A 25,959-nucleotide genomic window follows, 5' to 3' on the forward strand; every position below is an offset into this window, starting at 1 on the left:
CCGATGCCCACGAGAAGCAGGGGGGCCGCACGGACGAGGCGGCATAGGGTGGGGGTCTCGCTTGGACCAGAACAAGGGGAAGCGTAACCGAAACCGCCATGCTCAAGTGCTGCCCTGGGAGACTCGAATCAGCTCGCCTGCGTGGAGCCCCACAGACAGCTCAGCACTAGGCAGCGGCCATTCCTCAGCCCTTTCCTCCATCACTGTTTTTTTTTTTTTTTGGGGGGGGGGGGGCAGCTGGGTAGCTCAGTGGATTGAGAGTCAGGCCTAGAGACTGGAGGTCCTGGGTTCAAATCTGGCCTCAGACACTTCCCAGCTGTGTGACCCTGGGCAAGTCACTTGACCCCCATTGCCCACCCTTCCCACCCTTCCCCCCAGGAGCCAATGCACAGTACTGACCACTAGCCGGAGGGTGGGGGCTGACAAAACAAACAAATAAACAGATGGAGATAGGTGGAGGTGGGGGCAGCCAGTAGGTAGGAAGCCCTCGGCCCAGGCTCGCCAAGGAAGAGCGCGGCCTCTGGGGAGCCAAGTGCCGCGACTCCGCACACCCCCGCAATACTCACTGAACCATCCGACGCGCTGGCTCCCACTTTGTCTCCGGCCGCGTTCCAGCAAACCTCGAAGATCCCGCCGGTTCCCCTGTAGCTATGGACGAGGGCGCCCGTCTGCAAGAGACACAGAGCCGTGAGACGGGCCTCCACGAAGAGCAACCAAGAGGCCGTCACAGGCCGAGGAATCAATGACGAGAGCTCCGAGTTGGGCCTGGAGCCCCCCCGGCACGTGGCTGTGCGAGGGGAGCTCACTGAAAGACACCCCAGACTTGTCATGAGGGGACGCTATCGGGGAAAGCGGAGGCCGGAGACGGGCCACGGCCGGAAGCCTTGGAAGGAATACTGGGGGGTCAAAGCCGGCGCCATTTCCCAGCGGACAAATGGCCGAAGGATTTGAATGACAATTTCCAGATGAAGACCCGGAGGCGGCCCGTAAGAAAGGGGCTCGGAGCGTTCTCAACCCTCTGGAGGAGAACCACGCCGAGGTCGCACCCGTCAGACCGGCCAATGGCAGGACAGGAAGGTGCTGGGTGTGGGCGGAGGGGTGGCCCAAGGGGGGCGCCAGTGCCCTGTTGGTGTTCTGCAGGACCTCTTGGACCCAGGCCCAAAGGCCCCACCGGCGCCCTCTCTAACCCTGCTGCGTGCCACGGCGGCTCTGCGTCCCAGAGACCGAGAGAAGGGGAGGGCCTGGCCGCCCGCACAAGCATGCCGACAGCCGCTCTCTTTGGCTGGCAAAGCCCCGGAGAGGGAAGGGATGTCCCTCCGCTGGGGATGGCTGAGCAAACGGGCACAGGATGGAATGAGAGCTGGAAAGGTGGGCGAGAACCGAGCCGGGCCTGGCGGACGCCCGACAAGGAGCGGCTGGCGCCGGAGTGGGCTCCTACGGCCAAGGCCCGTCCTTTGCCCAAAGAGGCAGAGAAATGGAGGGCTCCTTCCACTAAGCCTGCGGACGATCCAGTCTTAGCTCCATCACATGGACACAAGATAAAAACAGTTTAAATAAAGGGACTCTCAGCAAGAGAGAGTAAAAAGTGTAACGAGGAAAATAAAAAGTAGTGAAAAAAATTCAAGTCAATTAGTTACTTCACTCCACCTTCCAGGCACTCACTGTGATGGGATCATTACCAAGAAAGCTAAAGGAAGTAAGCCAGGGTTGTTACCCTTGAGAAGGTTTCAGTGAGTAACAAACATATAATCCAGAACACTAAGCACCAAAGGAAAAAATTCCAGGGAGGGTCACATTTATTTTAAAATTAACATTTGGAAAGACAGATGGGTCTGACAGGGAGGCAAATAAAAGGCTCCTGGATGCTTCCTATACTGGCCTCCCCTCAAGAAAACTTCCCACATCACCATAGTAATGAAGGAGATGGGGTGGGGGTGGGGGTGGGGGGGTCCCCAGACTGTTGGAGATGGGGATAGAGTGCTGGACTTGGAGTTTGAGGCCTGACTCGGACACCTCTTGACTGTATAACCCTGGACAAGTCACTCAATCTCTCTGCCTCAGTTTTACCTGTAAAATGAGAGGAACAACACAGTGATCCAGAAGGTCCTTTTCAGCTCTTAAATCTGTGATCCTATGAAATGTATTATAAATCTCCCTAGGCAAACATTTAGTAATGCTAAGATAAATTCAAGCCCATTGTCTCAGAAATATCAAGTTACCCATTTATCAATGATGATTGACTGACAACCAGACTGCCTGGGCAAAGATGGATTGTGGTTATTTCCTGTGGTCTTAGCCACAAAACCACCTTTTGAAGGATTAGGAGCCCCACTCAGAGAACAGGAGTGGTGCTCTCCTGGCATCGGGCCTTGGAAAGTCATGTCCAATGGCCACACATCTCCAAATGCTTCCCAGGACAGAGCAGGACGGTCTGGGTCTGCCAGGGACAACATTAGGGAAGCTCAGGGGTGGGGCTTTGCTGCCTGGCCCCCATCCCCAGAGAGCACCCCACAAGGGAATTTCCCTAGTTGTCCCATCCCTCCTCACTTTCCAACAGAAAGCTCCAACAATTTCTATTAGAAATACAGTCCTATTGCTGCTAGCAAGACAGCTGCTGGAGCTGAACTATTCTAGTGCCTGGAAACTCAACAGTTCATCAAGTGTGAGGAGGTACCCCAGCTTCCTGGGTCCACTACAAATGCAGGCACAGGTCCCAAAATGACTCATCATCTATAGTAAGTAAAACATACTACACATCCCACTACCCAAAGTGGCTTCTTCTAAACCTCTTCTGTTCTCCAATCTACCCTCTTAGCTAAGAACTTTGGCTCCTATTTTACTGAAAAAAAATGGAGGCCATGAGCCAAGTTTCCTCTCACCCAGAGGAGTCTTCTCCTTGTCTCCCATCACCAGGAGGATTCCTCCAGCTCATAGGAAGCGGCTGTTTTCCTTAACAAACAAATTCCTCTACACACAAAGGATCCCAAATCCCTTCCATCTTCTCCCAAAGATTGTCACTTAAGAGATTAAATTAAAATTGTCATTTAAAGATTAAAGACCCTGGGCAAGTCACTTGACCCCCATTGCCCATCCTTACCACTCTTCCACCTAGGAGCCAATACACAGAAGTTAAGGGTTAAAAAAAAAAAAAAAAAGATTAAAGAGAAATTTCTCCCTACAACAGTAGAAACATGTCCATGTCTCTCCTTTCCTCAAAAAGTCCATTCCCCCAAAAAGGCCATGTGCAATGGGCACCTCCACTTCCTCTCTCCTCGCTCTCTTTTTAGTTTATGATCTGGATTTGACTTCGGCACTCAACTCCAACTGCTCTCTGCAGCTTCGTTGCCAAAGGCCTCTTCCTTTCACTCATCCTTCTCCATCCCTGCAGCCTTTAACGATGAGGATCACCCTTTGAGGCTCTTTGATATTCTCTTCTCTAGGTCAGGTTTTCCTGACAGTCTCGCCTGGTTCTCCCCCTGCCTACATGGCTCCACAGTCAACCTGCCTCACAGACACACAAGCTGAGTAACCCTGCTTGTCTCATCTGTAAAATGGGAATGATAATAGGCACCGACTTCCCATGGCTGTTGCCTGACACCGAGGAGGCTCTCTAGGAATGGTGGCTATCATGGCTTCTCTCCTCCGTCTCCTTTGCCGATTTTCATCGGCATCATGCTTAGAGCTCTGGCCTGGCGCCTCTTCTCTTCTCTTTCTAGATGTCACTTGATCTCATTAGTTTCTACGAATCCAATGATCTTCTATCAATTGATAATCAATGGACTCAAATCTACTTATAAATCCTAATCTCTCTGCTAACCTCCAGGTTCACCTCTCCAATTGCTTATTAGACTATCAGACATCTGAACTGGCTCTCAGAGACACTTCCAAAGGAGCACGTCTGAGCTCTTCTCTTTCCCTGCAGAGCTTCCGCTCTCTAACGCTCTCTTGCTCTCGAGGGCACTAGCATCAGCCCGTCCTGCAAGCCCTCCATCCCGGATCACGTCCGTGCTTGCACCTTTGCAGCATTCCCAGACTCTGTCCCTTTCTTTCCTGTGATACAGCCAGCATTCTGGTCCAGGCCTCCATCACCTCATGCCTGGCTCATCTCTTTGCCCCCCCCCCCCATCTTTCCCCTTCCAGTCCACCCTCTGTTCAGCTAAAGGGATTTCCTGAAGTCCTGGTCTGGGCTCAGTAAACCCCGGGGGCTCCCTATCCCTGCCAGGATCAAATAGAAAATTATCTGGCCTTCACGATGATCACCCGCTCTACCTCTTCCAGGATCCTCAACCTTATATTCCTTCCATACCACTCAAATAATCCCACATTAATGTCATACTGGAAGGGGAAAGATTTTTTTGCTTCAGGGTAGGGGCTCCAGAGAAGAAAAGATTGTGCAAATGAAAAAATTAAATTTAAAAACAAAAAAAGATCTATCCTAGATAGGGTGATAGTTCCTTGAGGGCAGGTACTATTTCACTTTTTAATTCCTATAATACTGCGTGTCTTATAGATTAAGGAGATCCTTAATAAATTTTGACTGATTCATTTTATATGAAAACATGCAAATTTCTGACTACATATGTCTGTGGATAACTATAGGTAAAAGGAAAGAACAGTAGCCATATTCTGACCTCAGTACAAGCAGAAAAAGTAAACACTCTAAGTGGCTAAAAATGATGACAGGAAATCATTTTTTGAACAACTATTTCCCAGCCTCTATTAGAGAATAATGTAATCACTGTCCTGCATAGAGACATCATGCCAATGGGGTCCCCCCTGGGGCAACAGCCTTAGCCTTCAAACCCCGGGAGCTGGGCACCCGTTTGCATTCATCATGGACTCGCCACATTTCAGGCAATTACATTAAATGTACAAGGAGAGGAAAAAACCGAGCCGTGTGTCAAACAGAAATGGGTGCAAGTTCTCATTTTAATCCCCAAATGCCAACTTCCTAGAAAGCGGGGGTAACGCTGTCTTCCCTTAGCCACTTTCTCCTCACAAGTGCCGGCAGGCTGGGGGTGTCCGGCACGAGGCCTTGGCAAGAGGAGCCTGTCTAATGGGTGTGGGTCTAGCCCGGGCTGGACGGGAGGATCGGAGAAGGCGCCCTGGGAGCCGGCGAGGAGGCAGCAAGGCCTGAGGAGATGCGCCCAGCCCGGCCCGCCTGCGGGCAACGTCCCGCGACAAGCCTGGGATGGAAGTCCAAGCTGGAACACTTCCTGCCCTGAAGGAAACAGCGAGCTTCTCCCAGAAAAAGGGCCCACGTGCTAGGAGCCAGGCCGCCGCAGGCCCGGCACCAGAGGGCCCGGCCCGGGACTTTCCCTGATCCCACCGCCATGTGTGGCAGCACGACGCCTTCAGGACCGCCCTGAAAACGGAACTGAGCCCGAACGCTGTGGAGCGGCTCGTGTCCGAGACGGCCGCGGGGCCCCCAGAGCCGGGCACGTACCTGCGTGTTCCAGATGTGCACACACTTGTCAAAGGAGCCGCTGGCCAGGTACCGGCCGTCCGGGCTGAAAGCCACACTGTACACAGGCTCTTGGTGCTTCGTCAAAGTGTGGATGCAGATGCCCCGGTCCACATCCCATAACCGAACGGTGGAGTCAAAGGATGCACTGGCAAGGGACGAAGAGAGAGAGGAGGCTTGACGATGGAGGAAACGCGCCCAGCACAGAGCCGCCTTCTGCTGGCAGCGCAGCTCCAGGGGAAACAACCACCCCCGAGCCTCTGGCCCCATGTGGATGCCTCGAGCCACAGCCCGAGGGGGCTCCAGGGGGCCCAGAGAAGGGCCTCCACAGAATCCCGCCTGCGGAGACCCATCGGCCACACATCAGAGCGCCCAACTCGGCAAATGCTGATATGGTTGAGGGAAAAGTCGATTATGTCTGCATTTTAGTCGTTATTCTATGTTGTTATAGAAATAAAACAATGACCCTCAATTGAATAAAGATACTTTGATAAAATAAATTTTGAAAATTGTACTCTTCTCAAAGCTTTCCTGCATAGTAAGGCAGATGATGGACTGAGATCTCTCTCTAATTTTCCATTTCCTTACTATAGAATTTGGAGCTTCACTAGCCCTCCTTTTGCAGACAAAGAAACTGAGAAAGGAAAAAGAGCCGCGGTAGCCAGCTCTTCGCCTGCCTTGAAATCCAAGCTGGCGTGCCGTCTCCGCAGACAATGCTGAATTCAGAAAGTTAATATAAAATAACATTTGGAAAAATCAGCAACAGTAATAGCAACCTCAGCAGTCACCCCAAAAAACCACTGGCATATTACCTGGCTAGCATGAGGTTGGCATTTGGATTGTTTGTTCCTGGTCCTGTTGGACTCCATTTGATAGTATAAATTTCTTTATTATGTGCTTGCAAATCATGGACACAACTCTCTTGCTTCATACTCCATATCTAAAAGAGCAAAAGGAAAAAATACTTGGGTGAATCCTCTTCCAGCACCAGACTATGCGAGAAGAGGGGGAGCTGAAAGTCACCTAGTGTTAACGCTCTCCCTCATTTTACAAATCAGACAACTGAGTCCCAGATGATAAATGCAGGTCCAACAGGTAGACAAGGGAAGTGAGGGATATAAAGGCCACATTTCAATACTCGCTTGGGAGGTTCCAAGTCATGAGTGAGCCAAGATGAAAAATGACATCCATCTTGGTGACTGGGAGTTTGCTGAAGTCTTCTCAGCTTTCCAGCGGGCTGGTGCCCAGGTGGGGGGAGACGTGCTCCTTCTAGCTGCTGGGATGGATGGGGGAGCTGAGACAAAAAGGGCCCTACCAGAAGCTGGACTGAGCAAATGAAAGGCAACTCGGCCCTCCAGTTGCCAAAGGCGCTTTTCACCTGTTTGCCAGATGCCACACATTTGGAGTCTCCCTGCACTAATGGCCCAGAACCCTTGTCATGGAAGGTGCTTCAGGACAGCTTGAGAGAATCCATTTCTTCACTGCAAGCACAGGGCAACAACCACAGGTGGGCACCCAAAAAGGCCACGGTTCCTTTTTGGTCTTTCCGGGGACTGCTCAGCTCACCACAGAGAAGGTGGGGCAAAGAATTCAGATTTTAGAGGGATCACAAACAGAGTCTGCAGTCAGACTGAGGAAGCTCAGAAGAGATTTCAGTCAGATGACTTAACCAGCCTGCCCAGCAATCTGACATTAAGAATATTGGTATAATCCACAATCAGCAAATTTATTACTTGACAAAGCACGGATTTAAAATTCATTTCTTCTATATAGCTAGTAATGACTTTAATTTTTGGCAGGGGAAACCAAAGATTATTAAATACTGGTAAAACTTTACCATAGGTTGTTTTTATCTTGGCCTATATAGTAAAACATTCTCAAAAATATTCTGACAAAATCTGAGTGTAATGTATCCAGAAGTCAAAATTTCTGTATCAGTGTAATTAACACCTAAAATTGTCCTATAATGAAGTCATCATGTCCTTGAAAGGCCTAATTCCCAAAGTAAATGGACTTAAAGTGAGACAATGACTCCTTTCTACCGGAAGGGTGACTGCAATCAATAACCTTTATACACAATACTCTTTAGAAAGAGAAATGCTAAAAAAGGTAACACACCAAAGACTGGGCTATCTAAGGGAGCAGACTCCAAATGGCTGAGCTTGAAAACACCACATCAGAAATTCTCAAGTCTGAAAACCTTTCATCATCTCCAACCCTCCCTAGAACATCCTCCCATCCCACCCTCTCCCAAAGAAATAAACAAAAATAAAAGCCTACGTTTAGATTACCTTTAAAGTCATGTCATCAGAACAGGAGGCCAGAAGGTTACCAGTTGGGTCCCATTTGATAGCATTTACTTCATTCTAAAAATAATCATTCGTACTTAATTTTTCTTCATATGCATGAAAACAAAGTTCAGTATAATTTCCTTAACTTCCCCAACAATGACAACCATTCATTTAAAAACATTCAACTTAGAAACACTCATTTTCAAACCACATGCAAATCACACGAAGAAAGCCAAAGGATGTCTTACTGTGTGTCCCTGGAATGTCTTGATAGGCCTATCTTGTCCCAATTTACAGACATGAATGCACATATCGGTGCTGCAAGAGGCAAAGGTATTGTTGCTCTGCCAATCCACGTCCAGTGCCGGCGCTGGAAAGCAGAGGGGAAAGCATTACTGGCTGGGCTAGTTCTTAGAAACGAGGGAAGAAATCAAGGGTAGGACAAAAAGGCAAACTCCTCCTCGTTAATGTAGGGCTTCTAAGGCACTCCAACAGGAGATAGGTCAAGGCACCCAGGATAGTCGCCCCCATTCAGCCCAGGCTTGTCGCAGTCAATAGTTTCTCAGTCTAAATAAAGAGAGCCTTCTCTATGCCAATCTACACGAAAAGGCTTTGAGGAAGACAAGCCGAGAGCCGCATTCTGCTGGGCATTCACCGACGGTGCCTGGGCCTGGCTCACGGAGGACCAGCGCTGCCCCCCCATCAGGTGACAGCACACCTTTCTTGCCTGTGGTCCAGGGATGCTCAGGGCTAGGAGGAGGACAGAAAGAAGCTGCTCTGGTCTGTGTCCAGGGACACTGTGGGAAGGACTGCAAGGAGCCAGGAATGCTGCCGAAGGCTCGCATGTAAATATATGAGCTTCGTCTCCCAGGAGGGATGGCCATGGAGATGCGCAGACGTGGAGGGACCTGCCTCAGGTTCACACCTAGTCAACACCTGCCACGGGATTGAAACTAGAACTTCCAGAACATCAGGTTTGACCTTGTTTATTCCTCTTTCCCATCCTGGCCCAACATATGCTACTGTGGCCACAACTGGACCAAACTGGAGAGTATTTTCCTTATGCTCCACTTATCCGACCACAGTGGGTACCCCAATAGGCATGGAGGCATGGTAGTAAAGCGGCTCAGTCATACTGAAGATCCCGCATGAGAGGCCCAGGCCTGCAGGCTTTGGAAAAGGAGCGCTGAGGCCTTCGGCCTGGACACAGAAAGCTTCCCTCAATGAAGCATTAAAAAAGACAGAGCCCCGAGCCTGGCTGCCAGTTTTTCCACATGTGGAACTGTCACAGGCATGTAAGAAAATCTTCAAAGATGCATGTCCTCCTCCTGAGGCATCAGGCTAGATTTCCTGTCATTTGTCATTAGGATCAACCAACCTTTCTAATGACTGCAGAGCTAAGGGCCCACAGAACACCTTCACCATGAGTGGGTATTTGTATAACCTGAGTTCTATGGGAGAAAAACACACAAACCAACCACACTTGCTGCTTTCCCCACTACTTTAGGTTCAGAGGAATGCAGTACATACTGTGACCGCTCAAGTACCCTAGAATCGCTGAAAGTTCCCAACAAAACAGTTATTAACTATATGTCCTAAAGGAAATGTCCAAGCAAGGTCTTATGACCAGTCTGTCCATTTGATAATTTAGGTCTAAGGCCACGGACAAGAGGGAGAGTCACACTAAGAAAGGCACAAGAGCATTATGTATGACTATTACATGTTGAGTACTAAATAGTTTTATAATGCATATGCAAAATGCAAAAAGAATGCAAAAAAAGTGTCAGAATATATATTCTGATACTTTTTTGAACCATACACGATGCTATTCAGGTACATATCTAATTAAAAAAAAATATCTAAGTATTGGAATCTAAAAGACCAAACTGTTAAAAGTAAATTAAAAACACAGAGGTTAAAAAAGTCTATGGGAATTACAAAGGAAATTTTATTTAGATGAAAATGGGGGAAAGTGAAGGCTGTTTGTCCTGGGCAAAGTCTCTGTTCTCAATATGATATTGAAGATATAATTGTAATGAGTAAGAGGTATAATGACGTTTTCTTTTGAATTCAGGTCATTGCCAGCTCTTTATTATTATCTATATTATTACTTTTTATCATAAAATTATTTATAGGATAAAAATTATCCAGCTTATTTTCTTCACGTAGCAAGGAAGAAATAATAACCCTTTGAAATTCCAAGTGTTAGATTCTAAAATGCCAAACTGTTCACAGCAAATTTAAAAAACAGAGGTTAAAAGGGTCCAAGGGAAATTGTAAAGGAAATTTTACCTGAATGAAAAGGGAACTGCTGCTTGGCTTCACCAGTATGTGCATCCCAGATAATCGTGGTCTACATTTTTTGTTTATTTTCAAAAGAAAAAAAATGAATGGAATTACAAAACTGAAAAGTGAAAAACCTCATTTTTATGTTTTCCACAATATACACCAAACTTTATTCAAATGATATTTAAAATAACTACAAACTCTGTAAACTTTTAACTTATGGTAAAGAATGCTATCTTTTGGAACATTTTTGGAAAAAAGTCAACTATTTGGACACTGTCTTTCCTATGTGAGTCTTAAGAGTCGGGTCCTCTGCAGTAATCGTCATGCTACCCACAGTGAGATGCTTGGCTGTAATATCCCTCTTCTGAACTGTGTGCCTCCAGTAGCAGGTCCTCGGCCATCTCTGACTTCCTGTCCACACCACCAAGCTTTCTTCCTGAAGGAAGATCAAGTCTGAAGTGCCCATCTGCTTTCAAAAACTAGAAGTGCCGAGAAGTCACGTCTTCTCGAGGACGTCTTCCAGACTCAAGCCAGCCTAGCCCTTTCCCATCTCTCTCCTGCTGGCGAATCCCATTGTATTATGCCTGTATCTATCTCTCTTCTGAACTTCAGGATTATTCTCCACAAATCCCTTGCTAGACTGTAAATCTCCTGTGCTCTGTTAACTTGAACACCCTCTTCAAGACACCTGCCTCTAGAGATGCCCGTGTGTTTATGCATAGGCCACTTCCCGTCCCCCTCCCAATAGAACGTCAGCCTGTCGAAGGCACAGAGGACTGTTTCCTCTGTCTCTGTATGTCCGGTGCTTGGCCCGAGATGGCACACATGAGACCCTTAAACGCTTGTCACTTCTAGTGCTGGACAGAAGGTTTTCTGCACAGCTTGTACTTTAATAAACATTTGCTGAATGAGCATTACAACGGGCTGACCTGCCTAATCTCACAAAATCCGCTTTTTTAATGAAGATTTGAATTCATTCACACAGTATCATTAAAAAAACACAACCCTCACTCTGATGCTGTACAATCGGTAGCTTGAGTGTCCCAGGTGCTGAGGGAGAGGCAAAGAGGAAGCAGGCTTTTTCCCTAAGAAACTTACAGAATGTGGTTGGGGAAATGAGGCACACCACCAAGAAATGTGGCCCACAGAAGGCTGAGTGGACAGAAAAGCCAAATAACATGTGCAGTCACTGTGCTTCAGAGTGACTGAGTACCTTGTAGACACAAACGATTTTTCATGATTCAATCAACAAGCAAACAAGTTCTTCTTATCCCCATTTGTAAATTAATTAGGAGTATAAGTGACTTGACCAAGGCCTCACAACTATTAAGTGGCAGAGGCAGAATGTGAAATTGGATCAGACTCAACAACTTCAACCTCAACAATGCAAAACTCAGTCTATTTTCTATTGCAGTTAAGTGAAAGATATAAAAGAAATCACTATTTTAACATACAAGTATCCCTTCCACATTGCGAGGGCCAAGGGTATATAGCACCCCACAAAAATCCTCTTAACTTTTTTTGGCCTTTCCTTCATACCAGAGAGGAAATCTTAATTTTTTTTCTCTTTTCTTTTATGGAGTGTTTATAGCACTTATTGTAAAATTTGAGGTCCCTATTTGGTCACAAGCTATATGTAAGTCAATGTTAAGATGGCTCTACATTTCTAGCCTTTGGATCATCTGCTGAGTTTTGTGGTCTTTCTGCAAACTAACTTTACTTATTTTAGCTTTAAAGAGAAACTTTGTATTTTTATGTTAAAAGATAAATTATGTAAATATAATACTATGCATATGTTTTATACATTTCTGAGTTTGTAAACTCTTCCATGACTTCTGCTGGACTTCGTGTGTCATCTATCTTCCACAAAACTCCCCAAAAATCCCCATTTGATTTCTTTTGCCAATCCACAACATAGTGAAACTGTGATGGGGATGTTGTGATATGGAAGGCATCTGTCTGGGCAAATCCTGAGACCCTTATGAAAACATCCTTTAATTCCAGGTTAAAATATGTCTATAAATAAGAACACAAGGCAAATGTTTCTCTGAGAGCATGTGTCTGGCCTTTCTTTCTGACCTCAAGAGGTCCTTCTCCCAATGCCCCGTGGAAGTAACTGACCAGTGATGTAGCCTGAACCTGGGGTCACATGGTCAATGACGGTGGCCTACGTCCTAACGTGTTCATTTCATTACTCTGGATAAAAGCAAAACTTAGAAAGAAATGATCAGTTTCTAAAAAGTTTCTAAAAAGGCCTGTGAGTGATTCGCAGAGTCCCAAGTGGAGAAGAAGCCTCTTGGCCGGACCTTCTTCCTCCACTTCTTCATTTCTCATGCAGAGAAGTTCACAGCAAGGTGACCCCTTCTCCCAGGAGAGGCTTGGGTGATCTTGTGCCCAGAAAGGAGGCTGCTGAGCAGGGCTGGGGTCATAACTGCCTATTTAACCAAAGAAGCCTCTTTCCTGCTAACTTCAGATTTAAGTGATCTCACCTCCTTCTTTCTCAGAGAAATTCTACTGTTTCTGTCACTGCTTCCTCTACATTTGGGGAGGGATGAGAGGAAATTTGGGATAGAAAGAGAAAGTTAATTATAGGTTGAAACCACTGCAGATTAATTGGCCATGGTGAAGCTAGAATCCACGGGTTCTAGTACCGCATCGGAAAAGGCCTTCGTTATTCTTAGTCAGAGCTGTGGCAGACAGCCGAGAGGCATGATCCTCTCCCCCACAGCCTTCACAACAAGCACCCAGGGCACCTCTAGGCTTTGTCCGTGGGGTCATCCCACAGATAATGCTATAAGAGAGTAAGTGTGGCCCAACCACTCCTGCTCACACTGCGACCAGAACAAATGCCAGAAAGATGAAAGTTGAAGGGTGGTCTAGGAGGGGAATGGAGGAAGAAGTCTCTCTGGGGATGGCTCCATGGATAATTAAAAATATTTCCATCCACACTATAAAGGTTGAATAAAATACTTTTTCTTCACAAATATAAACTGCTTTGTGTCCTAAACAATTTATTATTTGTAAAGTCTTTAGTAGAATATTAAAAAAAAAACCTTTCACTAATATTTTGTAGATATTAACCTTTACAGAAGTTAATTTAATGTTCTCTTACCTTGTCCACTCCTGCACTCAGGATGAAATTTCCTTTCTTGTTCCATTTTAATGCAAAAATAGGACCTTTATGTTGTCCCAAGGTGCTAGCAAGATTACCTGATGTTTAAGCAGACAAAAACATTTTAACTATTTGGAAGCGTGTAATACACAACAGGAAAAATGAAGAGAAAAATATAACTTTTTTATTTTTATTTTTATTTTTTACCATCTTTAGTCCATATTCTGGCAAATCCATCATATGACCCAGTGGCGAGAAGCGTGCCTTCACTCTGTCAGAAAAATAGGATTTTTTTTCATTGATAGAATCTCAAATTGCTATGTACATTTGTAAAGAGTCTATGCTTACCTGCCAAGATATTCAATTTTTTTTTCCTTCAGGGTTGGGAAGCAAGGGGGGAGGCGAAGATGGGGCCCTCAACCCCTGCCACATATACAAAGAAAGGAAACTTTTTTTTTTTTAAATCACAACTATATGATACAAAAAGACAGCTTCTAGGTGAACAATTCTGGATGTAGAGGAAGAAAATTAAATTTCTAATTCCATTACTGTTGAAAGGAAAAAATTAGGATGAAAACACCTCAAGATGAAGAGAAACCACCAACTCATCTTTCTTTTATTAGCCCTTTCCCACTGCTCTCTAACAAAGCCATCATCAGAAAGAATAAAAATATGGAGGGGGGAAAAACAGGAAAAGGTGGCAGCTGCTTTGGTCACTACGGAAGATTTGGAGAGGAGAAAAGCTGGTGAAAGGAGCTCTCGGCTCAGGGAGCCTAACTGGAAGAAGAGGGAGGCAGGAGAACAGAGAGCCATCTTTCAGTGGGCCCTTCTCAAAGCTCTTTGGAAGTCATCCCTGCTGGGGAGATCTCAAGAGACCATCTAGCTCTGCGGCTGAAGAACCCAATGAAACGAAGCCTGGCCCAGGGACTGTGGGCTCTTCCATCCCATGTGCCCAAGAAGACTATTTGTAGGAGGAGCCAAGTGGCCTAGAGACAGAAGGTCCTGGGTTCAAATCTGGCCTCAGATACTCCCTAGCTGGGTAACCCTGGAAAAGTCACTTCCTCCCCACTGTCTGCCTTATGGTTCTTCTGCCTTGAAATCAATTCTAAGAGGATAGGGAAGGGTTAAGGAAAAAAAATTGGGAGCTCAGAGCCTGTAGCTGAGTGGGGATCCTCCCGCCCGTCATTTCTGCTTCAAGTAAGCTCTACGTTAATGCTTATCGCTATTCTCCTGGCAGGCCTCCTCTCCAACACACAAACAATTTAAAAACAAAAGGCCGGGCCCGCCAGCTTGTAAAACTCTGGCCAGGGAAGACGAGCCCGTCAGAGCCCCACTGCACGGGACGGGCCGCAGCCTCGCTCGGCCCGTTGTGGCAGCACCGCCGCCTCCGGGTCGGGCCAGAGGCCCAGGCCGGGGCCAAGAGGCTGCTCTCCGATGTCTCCCCTCGCAGTGAGCGCAGAGGCCCAGGTGCCGGATCGGGCTTCATCTCACCCCCTCAGGAAGCCCCCCGGGACAGCAGAATAAAGGCAGGCATGGCGGGGAGGGTGGGCGGAAAGCGACAGCCTGGCCAGGACTCCAGGCTGACAAGGGAGCCCCGCCGGGAATCGGCAGGCGTAAAGGAGGTCGGACCCAGGACGTCCCCAGACCCAGGACGTCCCCAGACAGCGCTCCCCTCAGGCCGTTCGAGCCAGACCCAGCCGGCGCAAGAAGACGATCTCGGTCCTTTGGTGGGGTCAGAGGAGGCCTCGGGGAGAGGCGGGCGGCGTGGGCTTGTGCTTACGTTCCAATCGAGGGACGTCACATCTTTGTTGCTGGGCACATCCTGCCCGCCTTCCCTTATACAATGGCGGAGGACTAACTGGGTCGAACCACTTGTGCTGTTCTCACTCAGATTCCATATTCTTGCTGTCGAGTCACCAGATCTACAGACCAGGAAAAATGGTTTACGATCCTCATCCAATTAGAGGGCAGCATTTATAAACGCGTCAAGAAAGGGGCAAACGGGAATGGCAAACATTTCAATCGAGAATGGCCTCGGCGCTCCCTAACTACAACCACCTCAAAGACGCCCCGAATTCCAGGGGAAATATTTCTCCAAGCAAAACTCTGGGTGAAAGGCAGAGACTGTCAAATTCTTAAGTGGGAAATAGGGCTTTGCTTCCCTGGACAGACGTACCCCGAGGCCAGAAGGTCACTAACAGGATTCCAGGCACAGATGAATACTTCTGACTCATGACCCCGTAATACCACAGCTTTGTTTGGGGGGATTTCAACATCTCCATCCACTTCCATCATATCCGTATGGTTATCTGCATCGTGAGAAACAATGGCAGAAAAATATGTTTAGAAGAAGCTGCAAAATCATGAATAAAAGTGTTTTGACCTAAAAATTAACCATATGTGCACATAATCAGCACCTGTTCGTCTTCATGAGTAAAAGTTAAAGAATCCCATGATAGGGGGCAGCCGGGTAGCTCAGTGGATTGAGAGCCAGGCCTAGAGACGGGAGGTCTCAGACACTTCCCAGCTGTGTGACCCTGGGCAAGTCACTTGACCCCCATTGCCCACCCTTACCACTCTTCCACCTATAAGTCAATACACAGAAGGGTTTAAGGGTTTAAAATAAAAAAGAATCCCATGATATTGACTACTTTTGTTTATCTTGGATGATAAAAATGAGATTTTTTTTTTGCTTTGTCTTTATATTCTCAATGTCTCACACACTTAATAAATAGTGCTTGGGCCAGACAGAAGTCTACCTATCTAAAATATAAACAAAGGTTATTTGTTTTTAATCTGCTTTTTCAGGATATACTGACAATTAGTGGGCCCCCCCCAAAAAAAAATACAAGTAAAAAACATTTGTCACATGTAAAAGTAAGAAATGCTTTACTTAACTATACAAATTTAATATTTCAAATATTGGAGTTGGATAAGCTAGACAGAGCTACTAGAGGAACAGACATACTTCACCCCAAGAAGGCTAACCAAACCAATCCACATCTCCCGAGTTCAACAGAATCCATGCCAATACCATGCTTTGTTTCTGCCAGTAGGGGTTGCTGATATATCATTCTTACAGTGTGTTGGGAGAAACAGCTGGGTTATATTTAGAGCTTCCTAAGGTGTTTTAGTGTTTCTTTTTAACTTAGAAATTGAAAAAGGGAACTAGGAATTTTATAGGAAAGAGATTTCCCCCTCTTTCTAAATAAGTCAGAATAAGATAATCTCTAGCTTTGATGCTTTGACATGATAATCAATTCATGGCAATGAGCAAAGTAATGCCATGAACACAAAGGCCTGGCCCTGCACTGGCCTCGGTCACGTGGCCTTGGTTGAGAAGTGGACACAGCCAGGAAAAGGATGAGCATTTCCTGCCAGAAGTAAACAACCACCGAGTCCTCTCTAAAAGCCGCAATGGCTTTGTTATCCCTGTTTGTGCTGACTGACCCAATACGAATTTCCCTGAAGTCTGAGAAGGGCCCTCCCGTGGGACGTGCGTGGGTCTCCGCTTACTTGCTATACTATGGGCTCCATTTTCTTCTCCATTTGCAGTATTTTCTCCATTTTTCGCTGAGCCCTGTTGGTTGGTCGTGGCGGCGGCACTGGCAGCAGCCGCTGCGGCCTGTTGTTGGGCAAGTTTATCTCTGTAGGCTTGCTGTCTGGTTTGTACCACGTCAGGCATCACGGCATCGATCAGGGACAAAGATTCTATAGGTCTTCCATCAAACAAGGTACCGTCCTAAGTCCGAAAAGTCGCAGGGAAAGAAAAATAAAGATAAGGGAAAAGGGGAAGCTGCCTTGATCCTTATCTCATCTGAAAACAATTGCAAAGTCAGGAGGACAATGCCTGATACTGTACACAAGGCTTCTGATCATGGTCCAGTGAGCCCAGATCTTGGGGTTCGAGGAGAAGGGGGGGGGGGGGGGGGGGGGGGAGAGAGGAGAGAAGAGACACCAAAACATGAGCCAGCACTTCCAGGCCAGGCACTGTGCTAGGCATCAGGGATGCCGGGACAAAGAGTGAAGCGTCTGCACTCTCACAGAGTTTACATTTTATAAAAACCCAGGCTGACCAAATGTTAACAAAATGCTTTTAATGTCAGCCTGACATTGGCTAAAATAGGATGTCCATGCCTATTTCTAAGAGAGAAAATTCAGATACCAATATCCAAAAAATATATTTCTTTAGAAATATCATACATTAGAAAAAGTATACATTCGAACTAGAAGGAATCTCAGAGGCCATGAGGTCTAATCCTTTCATTTTAAAAATGAAATTTAAGGCCTAGAGGGGTTAAGTGACTTGTCCAAGGTCACATACAAACATAAACTGGCAGGCCTGGGAATCAAAATAAGGCCACCTTCCAATTCCAAAGGCAGCACTCATTGCATTGAACTAAGTTTTATTTATGACTAATTTTAATATGTTACTGTCATTTAAAATAAAATATCAGCATTTCAAAGGGCTTAATCTCATAGGATCATGACATCTTTTAAAAAATGTCACTTAAAAAAATAAAGACAATCCCCAATCGATAAAAGGACAAGGGACATGAATAGGCAATTTTCACATAAAGAAATCAAAAGTATCAATAAGCACATGAGAAAGTGTTCCAAATCTCTAATAATCAGAGAAATGCAAATCAAAACAACTCTGAGGTATCACCTCATACCTAGCAGATTGGCTAAAATGAAAAAAGGGGAGAGTAATGAATGTTGGAGGGGATGTGGCAAAACTGGGACATTAATGCATTGTTGGTGGAGTTGTGAACTGATCCAACCATTCTGGATGGCAATTTGGAACCATGCTCAAAGGGCTATAAAAGAATGCCTGCCCTTTGATCCAGCCATACCATTGTTGGGTTTGTACCCCAAAGAGATCATAGATAAACAGACTTGTATGAAAATATTTATAGCTGCGCTTTTTGTGGTGGCAAAAAACTGGAAAAGGAGGGGATGTCCTTCAATTGGGGAATGGCTGAACAAACTGTGGTATATGCGGGTGATGGAATAATATTGTGCTCAAAGGAATAATAAACTGGAGGAATTCCATGTGAACTGGAGAGACCTCCGGGAACTGATGCAGAGTGAAAGGAGCAGAGCCAGAAGAACATTTGTACACAGAGACTGATATACTGTGGTAAAATCGAATGTAATGGACTTCTGTACTAGCAGCAATGCAATGACCCAGGACAGCTCTGAGGGATTTATGGTAAAGACGCTGCCCACATTCAGAGGAAGAACTACAGGAGTGGAAAGAAAAACAACTGCTTGAATGCATGGGTTGAGGCGGACATGATTGGGGATGTGGACCTGAAACAACCACACCAAAGCAACTATCAACAATTTGGAAGTAAGTCTTGATCAATGAATGACACATGTTAAAACCAGTGGAAATGTGCATTGGCGGGGGGGCGGCGGAGGGTGAAGGGGAAAGTAAGAGCATGAATCATGTAACCATGTTAACTTTTCTAAAAGATAAAAATTATTAAATAAAAAAATTAAGACAAGCTATAGACACATACTGGGATGTTTTTAAAAAGCTAAGTCTGGGCAATAATCTTTTAGGGACAATTCATTAGAATCAGAGTTTTCATTGTAAAAGTAGATTGTCTGAGGGCTCTTAGTTTGGGTAACCTAAATACATTTCTTTAATATCTTTGTGATTATTTAAATTTAAGAATGCCAGATTGAGTCAAATGTCCCTATTTTACAGTTGAAGAAACTACTGCTTCCAATAGTTCAGAAGCTTTCCTGGGATCACAAAAGCTAAGTTACTGGAAGTTTTGGGATAAGAATCTTATTCTCTTGACTCCCAAATGCCAGTATTTTTGTAACTTGATGGAATTTTATCAAGCTCCAAGCTAAATATTAGCTATTTTTCTAGCAGTTAGTGAAAAAAGTTCATCCATTTCCTTCGTGATTACGTATAGAGATATCTGGGTTTGTTTGCTGAGATTATTTGGGGACTCTAAAAGCAGACTGCTGTCTTCTTAAGAGTGTTTCAGCTACAGAAATTACAAATAACTACAAAAGCTTGACTCTTTTCAAGGTTAATTAGCTTAGGAAGTCTCCTTGCTTATAGCACGCCTTCCCTAATCTCTCTACTAAAATGAATACTCTTGGCAGGAAACAATCACAAGAAAAAATAGTTGCCTTCTTCTAAAAGCATTTGGAGAAACAAAGCTGAATAACAGCCTCCGAAATACTCTCTCCACAGCACTCGGGGTCCTACTTAGGAGCCTTCTCTGGCCAGAAGTCTAGGGGGTGACCCAGCTCTGAGGCCTGGCTCTCACTGCTCTCACTGCTCTCACTGCTCGGCCAGGCTTCTCTAAGCCACCCGCTGACCCTGTCTCAGGATGACAGAAAGGTTTCTCCTCAGATGAATGGTCAATTCAGTCTTCTTATTCAAAGACAAAAAGATATTCTCAAGGGGCAGCTAGGTGGCAGGACTAGAGAAGGGAGGGAAGGAAGGAGGGAGACAGACAGACAGAAGACAAGGGTACAAGTCTACCTCTCTGGGCATGTATAAATGCAAGGGAGGGAGCATTCACTCAATAACATGTGGGAAATGCTGCTGTGCAGACCAGCCTCCTGCCTCCCTTGTGGTGCTAAAGGTCCAAGAGGAAGAGAAGCTGCCAACGCACTGCAATGGGACACTGCCACTGTCTCAGGGCATTTGAGGACCAGGAGAGATGGGGCTGGGGGACATCTGAGGGGACCAAGGGGGGCCTTTAGTGGCAGGCAGGCAGGAAGGTGCTGGTGTGGAGTCAGAACATGGGGCTGTCTTCGGGGAGGCCCGGGCAGCAGGCTTCAGCTCCCTGCACCAAGGTGGGTGTCCTGCCAGGCCCCCAGAGGGCAGTGAGTGGGAGGGTCGGCACGAGAAAGCAGAGAGCTCGTGGAGAGTGACCTTACCTCATTAATACTGACTTCTGCCTCTACATACTGCAGGCCTTTCTGGATGATAGAAATCAGAGCAGCGGGTGGAACCAGGGCACCATTGATATTAGACTGGCTGATATGGCTTTCTATACCAAAGGTAAATGCTGAATGAGAAAACCCTAAAGACAAGAAGAAAATCATCAGAATTTATTTTCTAAGAGTCAACAGCATAAATGACAAGATGAAAAAACTTTTAACATTTTAAAAAAATGACTGAGGTGAATGATAATTATAGAACAAACCTAGGAAATTCTATCCCTAACATTTTAATCACTCACTTCTCCCTGAGATTAAATTTCTATGAGGATGGCTATTTAAAATGTCATTTAGGGGCAGCTAAGTGGTTCAGTGAATTAAGAGTCAGATGCAAAGATAAGAGGTCCTGGGTTCAAATCTGACCTCAGACATTTTCTAGCTATGTGACGTTGGGCAAGTCACTTACACCCCCCCCCCCCGTCTTCTAACTCTTTCCATTCTTCTGCCTTAGAACCAATAGACAATATTAATTCTAAGAGAGAAGGTAAAGGTTTAAAAAAATTTTTAATGTCATTTAAATATGCTCCATTCTCTTGAAAGACTTTATTTTATACATATAAAATGTGTATATATGAAGGTGTTGAACTGGTAAAAGTTATGCCTCAATGAAAAGAGACAAATCACAGAATTATTTTTAGTGCTGGAAGGAAACTGACAAGTGTCTGTACAAATGTCTTATTTCAAAGAGGAAGAAAACCCAGGCTTTGGGGCCTTCACTGGCTTGCTCAAAGTTATACCATTTGTTCATATAAATTATAAGACCTATTTAGGACAATCGATGAGGGTTCGTTTTTATAATTATGAAATAAAAAGTTTGTTAAGAACAACCAATTCCGATAAAATGGGAAATGCTACTTCTTAAAAATGAAGGAAAAACTTTTTAAGCTCTTAGAAAACCACTCTGTGTGCTAACTAAATGCTAAACAATACATGTGCTAATTACAAAAGAAGTCTTTCAAGACTTATAAGATTATCTGGGTCTAAAAATAGCGTAAGAGAGCCCAGCTAGCAGGGGAGAGTCCTTCATTCAGTCTCCCTCAACAAAGACTTATGGACAGCTTCTTAGCAAGTCCTGGGCTCCAGGTGGAGAACAATGATGAAAAGCCCCACTTCTGCCTGCCCCTAAATAGGTAAAAGTGCCCTGAGATAACTTTCCTGCTTTTCCAATGCAAGTCAGGCTTTCCAAAATCTATGAACCTTTACTACTTGTTTATTGTACATTAAAAAGCCAGATCTGTACACAGTAGAAACTCAAGACAGATAATTCAGAGAGGAGATATTCTCTTTACAAAGGAAGCCAGAGTTTTTTATATTATACTTTATGTAAGACATAGTATTTTTAAATTACATGTAAATATTTAATCTAATTATGTGCCACTTTAAAATATCACACATAGAGTACACTAGTATTTACTTATTTCAGGATTTAACCATTTGAGCCCTTTTCTGTCTGATCTAGCTCCGTTTTTAAGTATACAAGGAAGAGTCCCTCCCTTCATTTATGTGTCACCAAGGTTTACTAAAGAGACACGTAGGCGGCAGCATTTCACCCGTGTTCAGTGAGAATGGCTAAGATCATGCTGGTGGCTCATGATCTCACAATGTTTGGGGCAGAGCTGCTGCTGCTTCTCTTATTCCCCGAGACTTGTCGTGAGGAGGGAGAAAAGGGACGTATGGCAAACAGCTCCTGGACAGAACAGAGGAGGGGCTTCCTAATGTCTCCCCTCTCTAAGTGTCAGGCAAATGATAAAGAGGATGTGGTGGCAGTGAGCAGCTTAGGGCGCTACCAGCTCAACTTGCTATGTGGTCACTGCCTCTGGGGGGAGAAAAACAATCAAACTATTCTTCTGGCCCCCTTGTATTCCGAATGCCAACATACAGACGAGTATCTACCTACATATCAGTGCGTGACACCCAACTACCAAGTTTTTCTTCTCATTTAAGTCCTTAAGCATGCTTAGTGGGTAACTCGTCCAGGAACACTGTCCTCGTTCTCCTCCCCCCATCATATTGTATAGACAGAAATGACAGGATTCAGCACCAGACTGAATAGGTGGGGTTAAGTGAAGATGAGCAGTCAAGGCCCAGAACATCTACGATCCACAGTGACTGAAAGGATTCTCTCTTGATGGTAACATGGAAGTTTACCAAAAGGGTGATTTGGGAAGAAAAGAGGATTTTTAGACTTGTTGGATTTGAGATGTCTCTGAGACATCCACTTTTATTTGAAAATAAAAAATTAATGATGTGGGAGTGAAGCTAGAAAAGACACAGGGGTTGGTTATAGAATCTAGGAGTCATCTGCAAAGAGATGATCACAGAATCCAAGGGAGGTGATATGGTTACCAACAAAGATAGTATAACAGAGAAGAGGTCATGATTGCCTCTGCCCCATTTGGAATCTCCTTCTGCTCTTCTCGGTGTATTTTCTTTTCATCTCTGCCTGTTAAAACCATTAACAATCTTTTCCTCTTTACTATTTATCTCCCTCCCATCTTCCCCACCCCAAGTTCTCATCCTCCTTGACCTGCTCCATCAGATGCTATAGACCACCTTCCCCTGCTGGGTATTCCCCAACCTCTCCAGGTTTTCCTAGCAGACGTTCTGATTTCCCTGACAGCTATGGGATCCCACCTGCCCTTTCCTCTGCTGGTTATTCATCCATGCCATGCCCCAACTGTGGGCTCCCATGTCTTTATTTGTCATTGTGAGGCAAATGATTCTCAGATTTATATGGTGAGGCCAGTAGTCCCACGCTGAACTTCAGTTTGTTTCTAACTAGACGGCCCACAGACATCACAAACTCATTTGACCAAGTAAAGCTCCTTCTACTTCCCCAATAACCCACCCATCTTCCAAATTTCCTTCTTTCTGTCAAAGACACCACCATGCTTCCAGTTTCTCAGACTTGTAACCCCGGCACCTTCTCCCTCGACCCTTAAAACATTCAATCTACTGTCGAATCTCGCCCTGTGTCTTTTTCTCATTTGACACCTTTCCTTTACACACAAAGCCCCCAGCTCTGTCCAGGCCCTCGCCACTTCTGATCTAGAAAAGCCCAACAGTCTCCTGTCTGGTTTTCCTGCCTCGATTTCTCCTCAGTCCAATATACCCTACAGGTATCTACCAAAGTGACTTTTCCCAAGGTATAGGTTCTCTTCATGTCACCAACTACTCAAAATTCAGTAGCTTCTCATTACCTCTCCAGAAAAATAGGAATTCCTCTGTTTAGCTATGAAAGTACTTCACACGCTGGTTGTAGACTCTTCTTATTCTCCCTTTCCATACTCGGCTAATCCCGTAACCTGGCCTTCCCTTTGGTCCTCACACAAGACCCTCCATCTCCTGCATCCAACGTGCCTTTCTCCTGACTATTCTCCCTGCTTGGAATTGGTTTCTTCCTCGTCTCCACCTCAGAGTCCCTCTCTAAGAATCAACCCAAGCACTATCTATTCAATAAAGCCTTTGCCAACCCTCCCAACAGCTACTGCCTTTCTCCCAAATTCACTTACATGTCTATCTTTAATTATACTGTATATATTCTTTCTAGACATACTTCCTGTCTTCCCCACTGAAATGTAAAAGTCCTTGAGAGTAATGATTGTTTCATTCTTTGTGATTGTAGCCAGAATGAATAATTTATTGGCCTGACAGTTCTCCCAATCTTGACAGTTATATCAGTTCAACTTCATACTGATTTTAATTGTGTATATCTCATTCTCTGTCCAACACAAATCCTATGTGATTTCCACTACCTGCCCTCCTCCATTCAAAAATCCCTCACGTGTTGCTGAAAGATGCTTCACATCACTAGGTCCACTACGAACTTCTGTTAACTATTCTCAACCGGATTAACCACGCTGCAGTTCTTCTCTACAATGGCTGTTCAATCCTCTGTTAAGTCTTTCCTTTTCTGAGAAAACAGACACCCCCCCCTTTCTGGGAGCTCTCTTTTCCCTCCTACTTGGCTCATCCCCGTAAGAGGCAGGCCCTTCTGGTCAGTTTTATTATTTGGATGTGTGTAGGTGGAAATTTGATGCCCCTGAGCTGCATTGCCCAGCATCCTTTTGAGTTGCACCCTCACCTGGTGCCCAGCGTGGGGCAGGGTCTCCAGCAAATTTATTTCCCAAACCCCAGGACACCAGGTGAGGACGCAACTCAAAAGGATGCTGGGCAATGCAGCTCAGGGGCATCAAATTTCCACCTACACAGATTTTTAATTGGGAAAACTGCCCCACCATCAACCTTCCTTCTCTAATCTTTGCTCTCTCCTCTTAATGGCTCCTCTCTCGCCATCTACAAGAATCCACTTTTCCCTGGCTGGCTCTATAGACAAAGTCCTAGAAAAGCTCCCTCCTCCCCCTGCATCCTTCCCCACGAAATCTGTGAGCCAGCATCGCTCAATGGAAGTGGCTCTCTCCGGGCACCCAGGCTCCTCTTCTCAAGTCTCAGCAGCATCGGACAGTGCTGGTCACCTCCTGGATTCTTTCTCCTCCAGGTTTTCAGAGTGCTGCTCTCTTGAACCTTCCACCTGTAGGATACCTCCTTCTCTCTTCCCTCTGGATAGGGGGAGGCCAAGGCTCCGCCTTCTTGTCCTCCATGTGCTAAATGGACTCTCAGTGGATCCCACAGCGCCAAGTAGGGGCTCTGCACAAGGCTCAGATAGGCACAGCCCGTTGCTGTGGGCCCCCAGAGCACCCTGAGAGGTGCGGCAGGTCTATGGCAACCACGTGCACCCCGATCCTGGCATCCTCTCTGAGGTGGGTATCTAATCAGCCGCCAAGTCTTGGGGTTCTGATTCCACGCCATCTCTCCCACCCATTCATTCCCTCCTCTCTCTTCGTGGCCCCCCAGGACCTCCCTGCCTGAAGCTCCTTTGGGTCTCCAAGCCATCCCCTCCAGGAGGCACTCTGCACACTCGGCCTCTAACACACAGATTGCGCCTCACGGGGCTCCTTCGTCTCCGGACCAGCACAGAGGACCCCCAGGCCCGGCATGGCCAGCCCCCTCCCTCGGATGTACTTGGCTATTCACAGCTGTCCTCTGCTCCTGCCTCTGCGTGGAGGTCCCAGTTCAGAATGAAGACAATCTGTGGCTTCCTCTGAGCTCAGCTCCCGCCGCCATCCCACCCTCTTCCCCCTCTACGCCTGGTCCAGGGGGTCTTTGGCTGTCATGGCCCGGCCGAGTCCTGGCAGAACTGCCCGGCTTCTAATGGTCAGCCCCGCTCCCGATGCCGCTGCGTCTCTGGAGGCACGTCCTGGGGCTTGTCCTGATAGCCGCACGGGTCACTGGGGTCAGCAGGGCTAAATGTCTGAAAAGGCCGTTCTTCCTCGGCTCCTGGCATCGCGCACGATATCTATCTGAAGTTCTCTGGACCGTAGCAATGTTTCAGTTTTCCTCGATGGCATCACTAAATTCTGCCCATTTGTCCAGGCCCCCCTGCTCACGTTTCACAACTACTTTAAAAAAGTAAAAGCCATATTGATGTCAGGCCTAGCAACAGCTGAGTCCTCTCCGCCCCATTTCGGAGCAGCTGTCCAAAGCTCCACTAGAGGCAGGTAAGCTTGACCTAGTCTGCTGCTAAAAGCAGATCTTACTGGTCTGGAGGTGGGGGAAGCAATGGTGATCTCAGCCCATCAGCAGCTGCATAAATAAAAGTCAGAGGAAGCTGTGTGGCCTTTTCCTTATGGCTGTTAAGAATGGCGGCTTCACATATGGACTGATCTAAATGGTAATTATTGGCCAAAATACTAATTTTTTAAAAGAAAAATTCAGGTGGACCTACACACTAGGTTGTTTTATGTCCAGTAACACATAACATC

General features: G+C 46.0%; 1 protein-coding gene across 1 annotated transcript in view; it reads right to left on the reverse strand.

The window, feature by feature from the left end:
* Positions 1–25,959, reverse strand: part of TBL1XR1 (TBL1X receptor 1) — a 35,029-nt gene that overhangs the window by 4,979 nt on the left and 4,091 nt on the right. Inside the window, exons 2-13 of the mRNA XM_044670940.1 lie at positions 20,075–20,220; positions 16,673–16,898; positions 15,333–15,465; positions 14,937–15,078; positions 13,364–13,427; positions 13,157–13,254; positions 10,048–10,108; positions 8,004–8,125; positions 7,756–7,830; positions 6,277–6,404; positions 5,447–5,612; positions 567–668 (exon numbers count right to left, since the gene is read on the reverse strand). Of these exons, the coding sequence (XP_044526875.1) occupies positions 567–668; positions 5,447–5,612; positions 6,277–6,404; positions 7,756–7,830; positions 8,004–8,125; positions 10,048–10,108; positions 13,157–13,254; positions 13,364–13,427; positions 14,937–15,078; positions 15,333–15,465; positions 16,673–16,898; positions 20,075–20,220 (1,463 nt within the window). The remainder of the gene's footprint in view (positions 1–566; positions 669–5,446; positions 5,613–6,276; positions 6,405–7,755; positions 7,831–8,003; positions 8,126–10,047; positions 10,109–13,156; positions 13,255–13,363; positions 13,428–14,936; positions 15,079–15,332; positions 15,466–16,672; positions 16,899–20,074; positions 20,221–25,959) is intronic.

This window comes from Gracilinanus agilis, chromosome 3, assembly GCF_016433145.1.
Source record: "Gracilinanus agilis isolate LMUSP501 chromosome 3, AgileGrace, whole genome shotgun sequence".
NCBI lineage: Eukaryota > Metazoa > Chordata > Mammalia > Didelphimorphia > Didelphidae > Gracilinanus > Gracilinanus agilis.